This window comes from Myotis brandtii, unplaced genomic scaffold (genome assembly GCF_000412655.1).
Source record: "Myotis brandtii unplaced genomic scaffold, ASM41265v1 scaffold89, whole genome shotgun sequence".
In the NCBI taxonomy this organism is placed as follows: Eukaryota; Metazoa; Chordata; class Mammalia; order Chiroptera; family Vespertilionidae; genus Myotis; species Myotis brandtii.
In genome coordinates, this window is record NW_005371645.1 from 3,180,652 (window position 1) to 3,192,640 (window position 11,989).

Here is an 11,989-nt window from a genome sequence, read left to right on the forward strand (position 1 = left end):
TTTTTTATTCTGGGCCAGCTTTAGCTCTGAGGCCTCGCTGCTGAAAACATAGATACAATGTTGTGGTCCGAGCCTGGCTGAATGGAAGCCCGTTTCTGGGGTTTTGTTTAGCTTCTTATTTGCAACATAGTATATAGTTGCTTAGACTTGCAGCTGAGAGGCTGGCAAGTGAGGCAGCGAACGTTGGAGTCTGCAGCAAGCAAGCCTCCCTGCTCGCTTCAGTGCCTGGCTGCCGGCCGCCATCTTGGCTGACAGTTAATTTGCATATACTCACTGATTAGCCAATGAAAAGGGTAGCGGTCGTACGCTAATTACCATGTTTCTCTTTTATTAGTGTAGATTTTTGTAGCACTATCTCATAAAACACATCTACCTGAATACCTCTAAGAGGGCAGCCTTTAATTCTTGGTATCTTGGTTCACATCATTTTCTAAAGTGCTGATATTTCCTCATTGTCATGAAGGAAAGCAAAGTCTTCTAAGTTAATACATGTAAGAACACATGTTATTCTTTAAAGATTGCCTATGTCTATTGGTGCATCCACTGGTAAAATGTGCGGCTCTAACAGCAATGATGCCATGATGGAACAGCAACGTGGCCCCGGCAGGCACCAGAGCCCTGCACGGTCCAGTCCCAGTCAGCTGTGACCCACAGCCCCTGGAGCTCCAGGGTTAGCTTCAGGATTCAACTCTTTGAAGAGTTCAGAAAAGTACTACAGTACACATACATGCCATATTTTACTTAAACCCTCCAGGAAGTCTGGGTCAGCACCCCATATTCAAATTCATTACTGTTTCTACAGCAAAATTTTGAATCTGAACACTAAGTGGGGGAAAAAAAACTACTGAAAGACTAACATCCATTCAGATCAGGTTTTGCCACTAAGCTAAATTTAAAAAAACTTTTTGTTTCAGAACTTTTTGTGATTCCAGTATTACACATGTGGAGTTATACACCTTTATGAGTAGTGGTATTACTATTTATATCACCCCTTAGAATTTTGCCATATGTACAGCTTCTTCTCCCCCTACATTGAGGAAAATATGCATTCAAACTGTTTAGAATACCAATGTTCATTCCATTAAAATCTGAGGAACAGTTTAATGATTTTAGACAATCAAGCTAAATGCTCAGGAACAATAAACATTAAAGTCAATGTTCATTTTTGCGGGGAAATATAGGGAAGCAACCAGGAAGGGACACACAAGGGCTTCAACTATGCTGGTAATGTTTTACTTTTAAGTTGGGTGATGGGTACCTAGAGATTTGGTACATTAGTTAAGACATTCCGAAGGATATAAAGAATATTTCACAATAACCCTTTTCTTAAATCAACCAAAATTACTTATTTAGTGAACATTTTAATAGATGTGAGAACTTTGGACTTAATGGGGACTTGCTGCGGCTCACACTGGCATTCCTGCATCTTCGCAGCCTCCTGGCACATCCCTTCCAAAGGTCTTCCCTCAACAGCAGCAGCAACTAAGAAACCAGGTTCCCTGGCTTCAAAAAACACTTTCAGTCCGAACGTACGATCTGCACTTAGCCTGCATGGCTTCTGTGTTCACTCACCGGTAGCTTTAGGCAGGCAAGCCCCAGACAGACTGACAACTAGCTCTCAGCCAAACAGCTGAGGTCTGTCCATTTCCTCTATTTTCTGCTGTAGTAAAAACTAACTCCATTCTTACTACCTCAAGATGATCAGGGAATGTAATTAGGGAAAGAATAGAGAGATCATAATTCAGCAGAAAAGTGTCACAGGTTTTTTAAGGAAAAAGTTCATCAACATTGTTTGCTCCTAAGTAAATCCCAATTTTGTTCCCTTAATAAATCTTGAAAGCATTTTATATTTTTTCAAGGGCAGAGGTCTTTCCAGCATCTTATAATTGTTCTCAAAGAGTTTACACAATGTAGCATCTCCTTAAACTTCCTAGAAATAAATTACATGGCATTATACCTTATAAAGAGGTGAACAAAGTTATCTCTGCTTTAGAAAGAGGAAATGAAACTTTCTTGTACTCAAGTAAGTGACCTCGCATCCCAAATTAAAACACAGATAGAAGTGGGACTACAGTACAGGTCATTTACCTTTCCTTGGTAAACTCAAATATGTCTTACTATAATAAACCACATTCCAACAGGTTTAGCATTCTCTACTCAGACAGGAATGAAATAAAACAAAGAAACTATTTATTGATGTTTCTTTCATTTTAAAAAAGTTAAGATCCTGCCCTAGCTGGTTTGGCTCAGTGGACAGAGCGTCGGCCTGCAGATTGAGGAGTCCTAAGTTCGATTCTGGTCAAGGGCATGTACCTTGGTTGCGGGCACATCCCCAGTGGGAGATGGGGGTGTGCAGGAGGCAGCTGATCGATGTTTTTCATTGATGTTTCTAACTCTCTATCCCTCTCCCTTCCTCTTTGTAAAAAATCAATAAAATATATATTTTTTTAAAAAGTTAAGATCCTAAGTGAGTGGTTCATTAGCACTTTCATCACACAGCATTCTAGGAATACATTTTCTATAAAACCATTATTACAAAGTAATCCCAAAATCTCTCCTCTCCATTTCATTCATTTCAATATTCCTAGATACCCTAAAATGAAGCCAAATTTCCTACATTATTTGAGGAAGAGAAAGTGATGCCATTCCTGTTTAGCCTAATCTATAATAATAAAAGCATAATATGCTAATTAGACCGGACAGCCTAACAACCTTCCGGATGTCATTCCAGATGTCTTTCTGGACGAAGACACAGTGGCGGGGGCTGAGGCAGAGGCGGTTAGGGGCGATCAGGCAGGCAGGCGAGCAGTTAGGGGCGATCAGGCAGGCAGGCAAGTGGTTACGGGCAATCAGACAGGCAGAGTGGTTAGGAGTGATGAGGCAGGCAGGCGAGCAGTTAGGGGTGATGAGGCAGGCAGGCGAGCAGTTAGGGGTGATGAGGCAGGCAGGCGAGCAGTTAGGGGTGATGAGGCAGGCAGGCGAGCAGTTAGGGGTGATGAGGCAGGCAGGCGAGCAGTTAGGGGTGATGAGGCAGGCAGGCGAGCAGTTAGGGGTGATGAGGCAGGCAGGCAGAGGTGGTTAGGGGTGATCAGGCAGGCAGGCAGAGTGGTTGGGGAAATCAGGCAGGCAGGTGAGTGGTTAGGGGCGATCAGGCAGGCAGGCGAGTCATTAGGGGTGATCAGGCAGGAGGCAGAGTGGTTGGGGCAATCAGGCAGACAGGCGAGTGGTTAGGGGCAATCAGGCAGGCAGGCAAGTGGTTAGGAGCCAGCGGTCCCGGATTGCGAGAGGGTGCAGGCCAGGCTGAGGGACCCTCCTCACCTCCCCCCCACCCCGTGTAATCAGGCAGACAGGCGAGTGGTTAGGGGCAATCAGGCAGGCAGGCAAGTGGTTAGGAGCCAGCGGTCCCGGATTGCGAGAGGGTGCAGGCCAGGCTGAGGGACCCTCCTCACCTCCCCCCCACCCCGTGTATGAATTTCATGCACCGGGCCTCTAGTTGACATATAATTGGGTTTTAACAAGAGATTACATTCAATCCCCATCAAGAGTAAAGAGACAAAAGTGCCTACTGTACACCAAAAACTAAACAATCTGATCCAACAAAAAAAACTCTCACCAGGAACATCCTATATAATAAACCCTAATATGCAAATTGACCGAATCGCAGAACAACCAGTGGCTATGACGCACACTGACCACCAGGAGGCAGATGCTCAATGCAGAAGCTGCCCACCTGGTGGTCAGTGCACTCTCACAAGCCGGGCTCAGCCAGAAGCCGGGCTCACGGCTGGCGAGCACAGCGGCAGTGGCGAAAGCCTCTACCGCCTCCTGCAGACGGGCGATAAGAAGCGAGGGGTCCCAGACTGCAAGAGCCCCAGACTGTGAGAGGGCACAGGCTGGGCTGAGGGATCACCCTCCCCCACCGCAGTGCACGATTTTCATGCACCAGGCCTTTAGTTTATCTGTAAAACGGAAGAGGTATCAGGCCATAAGCACGACTTTCATATAAAACACAAAGCTTTCTAAAAGTATAAGGAGATGGGGTTCCACTTTGTGTTTTAAAACCTAATGTCTAGAACTGTGAACCAAGTGCAGAACAAAGAGTTGGAGAGCATCATCTACCTGGACGCGCGGAGCATGGGCAGAGCAGCCGTGCAGTGGACAGGCAGGAGCACCTATCGTGTGTGCAGACAGGAGCTGAGCTTTGTGCTATAAACAGGTCACCTTCTATAACATTCACAAACAAACTCCCAGGATGAGCAGAACTGAGACTATAATATCTACGTGGTAAAACCTAGATGCCCAGGTCTTCTGGGAAGACAGCATACCTGTAACCGCTGAAATACTCCTGATCGCAGGCCTCCAAATCCATAGTGGCCCTGCGGGTGCAGAGCACCTTCTGACACCTCTTCATAGGGGGACTGTTCAATTTCCCAATCAAAGTCTTCATCATCATCTTCTACTCCTTCCTCAGAAACCTCAGAAGCACCTAAATATGTTAAAAATTAACTTTTTAAAATACTGAATTTCCTAGGTACAACTCAGGGAAGAAAAAAATGGAGAAAAAATGACTGCCTGTGCTGCACCAAAACACAGTAAAAGAATATTCATATACTAGATAGCCAAAAAAATTGATCTAACCCACAACCCACCCATGATAGGATGTATAAACAATCTATACTAATAAAAGGGTAATATGCTAATTAGGGCGGATGTCCATCCAGACAAAGCCACAGCAGCTGCGAAGCCCGGGGCTCAGGCAGCCATGGGCTCATGCAGCCGTGAGCCCCGGTGGCTGCGAGGCTCAGGGCTCAGGCAGCCATGGGCTCAGGCAGCCATGGGCTCAGGCAGCCGTGAGGCCCAGAGGCTGCAAGGCCCAGGGCTAAGGCAGCCATGGGCTCAGGCAGCCATGAGTCCCGGAGGCTGCGAGGCCTGGGGCTCAGGCATTCGTGAGCCCGGTGGCTGCGAGGCCCGGGGCTCTGGCCTCACAGCTGCTGAGGCCGGCAGTGGCAGCAGCAGCAGGGTGATAGGGACAGTGCTTCCCCTGATCAGCCCAGTTGCCTCCTGCAGAGGGAGGCCAGACTGCGGCTTAGGCCCGCTCCCGGACCATGAGAGGGGGCAGGCCGGGCTGAAGGACCCCCCTCCAGTGCACAAATTTTCTTGCACCGGACCTCTAGTAAATACAATACAAGCAAACAGACCTCAGCCATATATGCATAAATCTCACAAAAATGTTAAGTGACGGCAGCCAGTCAAAAATGAACACATACTGTGTGAAATTATATTTATATACAGTTCAAAAACAGGCAAAACTGAGGACAGTGGGTACCTTGGAGAGGAGGAGGGAGAAATAACTGGGAGGAGACCCAGGTAGGACTCCAGGGTACTGGAAATGTTCCATTTGTAGTCTTAGGTGGTATTAACTTCATGGAATTCACTGAACTGTACACTTCTAATTTTAGCTCAAGTGGCCAATATTTTGCCAAAGACAGAGATGCTATTTCAATTTATTAAAAAATATGACTGACCTACTGGTTCAATGGAGTTCTTTATGTCTTTAAATTATATGTTGCCAAATGAGCTATTTTCACATAACCTCCTTATTTTGTCACCTAAAGTATTTTCTCCAATCTCCTATTTGCTATATCCCTTTTCCCCTGAAAACATACAACATTCCAAATATTCTTCTTTTCTTTCTTTCTTCCTTTTTTTTTTTTGTTCCAATTGCAATAAACATACCTATTTCCTCCACAAGTGGTTTTGCAGTCCTGGATTTTCTTGGTGCCAGAAGCGTAGTTAACATGTTCAGCCCCTCAAAATGCTGACCAGGAGTTTCTTTGGGCAACTGAATGGTAAAAATTCCTTAAACATAAATTTGTTTAATGGTTAACAAGATTAAAATATTCAAAGACATCACAAATACATCTATGTAATATATGTGTTTACATATAATTCTATTTTATAGAGCTCCAAAATTATGGCCTTACATAAATTTAGTGACTAAAAATCAATGAGGAAAGTTCCAACAGGGTTTTTCAGAACCACTAATTCAGCTGTCACCACTACAAGAAATTAATTTGTTAAAGCTGCAGAATGCTTTAGTCTTATTGCAATATCACCCTAACTATTAATAATATTAAAAGTCCAAGTCAAAAAGTCCAAAACTCAATAGCCTGAGAAGGTAATAGCAGCTACTTATAAAATTTATTTCTGGACTAGGGAGGCAAAAAATCAGGATACATTATCCTATAGAGCAGTGGTTCTCAACCTTCCTAATGCCGAGACCCTTTAATACAGTTCCTCATGTTGTGGTGACCCCCAATTTCATTGTTACAAATTGAACATAATTAAAGCACAGTGATTAATCACAAAACAATATGTAATTATATATGTGTTTTCCGATGGTCTTAGGCGACCCCTGTGAAAGGGTCATTCGACCCCCAAAGGGGTCGTGACCCACAGGTTGAAAACCACTGCTATAGAGAATAGCAGCAATTTCAAAATTACACAAAAAGCAGTTAGGCTTAATAAAATCCTAGAGCTACATTCCTAAAGTCAGTCTAAGGCAGATATAAATTATACCTATGTACTTCTTTTCTTTCCTTGACTGGGTTTATCAAACTTCATCTATCTAGGCTCAGCTATGAACTCATCACATTATTTACTACTCTTATATTTTAAAACATTTTACTCTTTCAGTGTACTAAACCTCATCCAAATATATTAAATACAACTTAACCCAAAATATTTCCACATATAGCAACGTTCCTAAAGTTCTGTGTCCTTTAAAAATGTAGTACAACTTATATGCAATTAAAAGCAGATTTAAACCTAGGAAGGCAGTTTCATTATACTTCATTGTCACATTAATTACATTAAACTATTGGATAGAACTTTCTCACTTAACACTGTCATCCCATCTTTCCTCCCTCTCCATAGTTCATGAAGGCCAATAGATAAATACTCACTGGGCAAATTACATAAGAGCACACAGTGTATTCTTATTCCTATCCAGTAACAAACTACAGGGGCTTATATAAAGAGAAAAAATAGTTTCATAGCTAGCTGAAGTGAACGACTTATCATTCACAAGAAGAAAATTCTGTCAGCCTTTAAATGCCACCTATGAACAGCTTCTTTCTCATCTACATATAATTAAATTTTAAGTTTGAAATTGTATAAGAAAGATTTGATTCACAGCTAAAATCATCTATGTTGTCTATTGTCTCACACAAGCAGAGTGTTAAGTTTATGGTGAAGAATACTGTGAAATACTTTCAAAGACTAAAAAAATTGTCATTTTTAAGAAATCCATGAATAATAGCACTGGACACTGAAAAACTTTAGTGATAGGGACAGACTGCACTTGCAATACACCTAAAAGGTTCTCACAGTATCTATACTAATAAAAGAATAATATGCTAATTAGACCAGGAGAACTTCTGGGAGACCTTCCGGACGTCTTTCCAGACAAAGCCATAATGGCGGGGCTGAGTCAGAGGCGGTTAAGGGCGATCAGGCCGACGGGGGAGGGCAGTTGGGGGCCATCAGGCCGGCAGGGGGGCACAGTTGGGGGCGAGCAGGCCGGCAGGGGGGGGCAGTTGAAGGCGATCAGGCCAGCCAGGTGCTGGCAGTTAGGGGGGATCAGGCCAGAAAGGGGGGAAGCTGGGGTGATCAGGCCAGCAGTCAGAGTGGTTAGGGGTGATCAGGCAGGCAGGCAAGCGGTTAGGAGCCAGTGGTCCCGGATTGCGAGAGGGATGTCCAACTGCCGGTTTAGGCCCGATCCCCGAGGGGTCCCAGATTGGAGAGGGTGAAGGCCGGGCTGAGGGACAAACCCCCCTCCCCCCGCAAGAATTTCGTGCACCAGGCCACTAGTCTATAATAATAAAAGCATAATATGCAAATCGACCAAATGGCCAAACAGCGGAACCACCATGCAGATGACCTTCCAGATGACCTTCCCGACGAAGCCAGGGCTGCGAGGGCCTACTCTTGCACTTATTTCATGCATTAGGCCTCTAGTCTTGAAAGATTTTTACATAGTTACTTTAACATGAAGAATCCAAAAAACAAAACTAACAAAATTTCCAAAGTAAATACCTTTATCTGCATCATAGGACCCCTTTTCACTTCCATTTTCTACAATTCTCCCAGGAAGAGTTAATCTGCAAATTTAATATAACATCTCATGAAGCCCTTAAATTACAAAGTATAAATGACCAGTATACATTGAAAACTATCAACCATTTAAAAAGGAAATCCCTCAACATTTCTTTAACATTTTACAAAGTAAATAACCGACTTCTTTCCTAGCTAAGATAAAAAAAAAAATTAGAGATGACTCCTCTCTGTCTGAATACCCACTATTCATCAATAAAATAGATACTTAAAGAGGAAAGCCACAATAAATATAGTTATAACCACTGTTACAGTACTTCCACCTCCCTAATGAATGAGTTATTTATATACCTGGTGCCTCACACAGCATGGGTCCAATAAAAGTAGACTAATTGGCTACCAAAAAAGAGGGGTAAGAGGAAACAATAAAGAAACAACAAAACCAATTATTTGTATTGGGCAAATTACTACTTAAAAAAAACAACACACAAAAATGTTTTTCTCAAATCTTATAATTACTATATGGAGATTTTCTCTTCTTTCATACTAAAGGAAATGAACTGATTCCTGTTTCCAGTTTTACTCTGGTTCAGTCAGTCTTCCATTGAGGCCCTAAAATAATTTTTCTAAAGTAGAAGTCTGGACTACAGGGAATTCAAACATGATGGCCAGCAGGACAGCAGGGAAGGAGAGAGTGTGACAGAGTAAAGGAGTAAGGGGGTGTGTGTGGACATGTGTGGTATGTGTGTGGTTGAGAGAGGGACAGATAGCTATCTCAGGAATCCCGGGGACTGGCAGATCGGGCTCTCCTAGACGGGCTACCGACACACACACTCCCAGGCCAGCACAGCTTTGGCACCAAACCCACGCCATCTTGTAGAGGGGAGCAACAAAGGCCAAGAGTGCAGCCATGTCAACATCCACACCGACCTCAGATACCACCCCTGGACCTGTACAGGGAGCCACCTGCCAGACATAACCTGTGTGGAACCACCACTGCCAAGTGCCCAGGCAGTGAGCAGCCAAGATACCATACCATGGGTCCCAGACATTTGCAGTGAGTGCATAGCAGAGAGACCTCCTGAGGGGCGCCTCCTCGCCAGAGCCCAAACCCATGATTCAGGTCCCCACGCTGTAAGTGCAAGCCAGGGGTACCCCACACCCTGCTCCATCCCTGGTCCCAGTATAGAGCTGTCTCCCTGGCACACGTCCTACCCCCGGCCCAGGTCAGAGCTGCTGGTGCAAACTGGTGTGCCCAGCCACAGGTCACAGGACCACACTGCAACTGTGCTGCCAAAGAGACCTAGGGCACCATCCTGCCTTGGTGCTGGGGCCACAGAGTGAATTGCATGCCAGAGGGCTCTGGGCCCTCTCACAGAGTCCCACACCAGAGGAACTGTGTACCCGCGCCCGCCAACCTCGAGAATCTGAAGAGGACAACTGAGGTACAAGACTGTGGGAGAAGGAGATACAACTCAGAGCAGAGACAATAAAGGTGTGAAACTCAAGACAGACCCAGCCCCCAGGCTAGCTAGTCCCGCTAGGGGAAGCATGTCAAACTTGTGGCTCATGGGCCACATGCAGCCCACAATGAATATTTTTGTGGCCCAGCCAATATAACGGTATGTCAGAAACATTTTAATAAAAATTCCATATCTTAATTCTTACAATGTCCTGTTATACCTAATTATTAATAATGAACTACAACATTTACTAATGACTAATTACTATAATCATGTTGCATTCATTTCCCTTACATGCAGGCACACCATTTCTCTCCACTAATACTAGCAGTGAATATTTTAGCAACCAACCGCCATGTAATTAGTCTTGGACTGACTTGTTTGGTGTACGCAACAGGAAATATTTTGCTTTCAGAGAACAAAAAAAATAGGTTTATTTACATTACGCTTATTAATTTGTGCAGTTATTCGGTGTCTGCTAAGTTAATGTTCAAGAAAAAATATTAATTTTTATTAAAATGTTCTATTTCATGTTAACGATGACTCATTTATTTCAGCTCTTTGTATTCAGCATGTCTATCAAAATAAACCTATGTTTCTATGAAAATTGAAGCTTTTGTGTTTTTTGCGGCCCAAACAAACTTAAACCTTATTTGATCCATGTTAGCCTTTGAGTTTGATGTGCTTGTGCTAGGGATTTCAACCCCTCAGACCCTAAACAGGGAGCCCAGGACCAAAAAGAGACCGCAAAAATGGGGAGACAAAGAAAAAAACCCCAAAAGACAGGATAGTAGGAATCGTCAGAAAAGGAATTAAATGAAATGGAGGTAAACAATATGTCAGAGAAAGAATTCAGCGTAATGGTCATAAAGTTTCTAAACTGGCTGGATGAGAAAATCAACAACATATGGAAGAATCAAGTCAAAATGAAGAATGATATCTATACTAATATAAGAGTAATATGCAAATTGATCAGGATGCCCTCATGCAACGACCGAACAGCAGGCTGCGTGGGGCAACCAGGCCAGCAGGGAGGGGCGACCAGGCTGGCAGGATGGGGCAATTAGGGGTGACCAGGCCAGTGGGGGGGGCAGTTAGGGGTGATCAGGCTGGCAGGGGGGCAGTTAGAGGCGACCAGGCCAGAAGGCGGGGCAGTTACAGGCGATCAGGCTGACAGGCAGAGGCAGTTAGGGGTGATCAGGTTAGCGGGGGGGGGGGGCAGTTAGGGGCAATCAGGCAGGCAGGCGAGCGGTTAGGAGCCAGCAGTCCCGGATTGTGAGAGGGATGTCCGACTGCCAGTTTAGGCCCGATGCTGGGAATTGAGCCTAAACCGGCAGTCAGACATCCCCCAGGGGTCCCAGATTGGAGAGGGTGCAGGCTGGGCTGAGGGGACCCCCTACCTCGTGCACGAATTTTGTGCACTGGGCCTCTAGTAGCTACAATAAAGAACACAATGGAAGGTTTCAACAGTAGACTAGAAGAAGCTGTGGACCAAATCAGCGAGTTAGAAGACAGGGTAAGAAATAACACGCAATCTGAACACAAACTGGAGAAAGAAATTCTAAAGCAAGAGGACAGCTTAAGGGAGCTTTGGGACAACATGAAAAGAAGCAACATTCATATAATAGGGTTGCCAGAAGGACAAGAAGAGGAGCAAGGATTATAAAAACTATTTGAGGAAATAATGACAGAAAACTTCCCTGATTTGGGGAAGAAAAGTCACACAAGCACAAGAGTCCCAAACAAGATGAACCCAAAAAGACCCAAAACACTATGCGTCATAATTACAATGGCAAACATTAGCAACAAAGAGAGAATCTTAAGGGGTGCAAGGAAAAGACAGAAAGTTACCTACAAGGGATCTTCCATTAGATTATCAAATGATTTCATAACAGAAACACATCAGGACAGAAAGGAATGGAAGAAAGTATACAAAGTGATGCAAAGCAAGGGACTGGATCCAAGAATACTCTATCCAGCAAGGCTATCATTCAAAATTGAAGGGGAAATCAGGAGCTTCACAGACAAAAGAAGGTTAAGGAAGTTTATTACTACCAAGTCAGCAATGCAAAAAATGCTAAAGGGAAAGTTTAAAAAGAAGTAGAAAGGGAAGAAGGAACACAGGCATAAAGAATAAAAATGGCTACAAACAAGTACTTATCAATAATCTTAAACATAAATGGATTAAATGCTCCAATCAAAAGAACGTAAGGTGGCTGAATGGATAAGAAAACATGATCCAGCCCTAACCGGTTTGGCTCAATGGATAGAGCATCGGCCTGCAGACTCAAGGGTCCCAGGTTCGATTCCGGTCAGGGGCATGTACCTTGGTTGCGGGCACATCCCCAGTGGGGAGTGTGCAGGAGGCAGCTGATTGATGTTTCTCTCTCATCGATGTTTCTAACTCTCCA

The 11,989-nt window shown here is 44.1% G+C and overlaps 1 protein-coding gene across 2 annotated transcripts in view; it reads right to left on the minus strand.

Moving 5' to 3' along the window:
- Window positions 1-11,989, minus strand: part of SHQ1 (SHQ1, H/ACA ribonucleoprotein assembly factor) — a 104,157-nt gene that overhangs the window by 85,736 nt on the left and 6,432 nt on the right. For both annotated transcript variants that reach the window (XM_005885070.2, XM_005885071.2), the window contains exons 2-4: window positions 8,098-8,162; window positions 5,737-5,859; window positions 4,326-4,486 (exon numbers count right to left, since the gene is read on the minus strand). In XM_005885070.2, coding sequence (XP_005885132.1) covers window positions 4,326-4,486; window positions 5,737-5,859; window positions 8,098-8,162 — 349 coding nt within the window. The remainder of the gene's footprint in view (window positions 1-4,325; window positions 4,487-5,736; window positions 5,860-8,097; window positions 8,163-11,989) is intronic.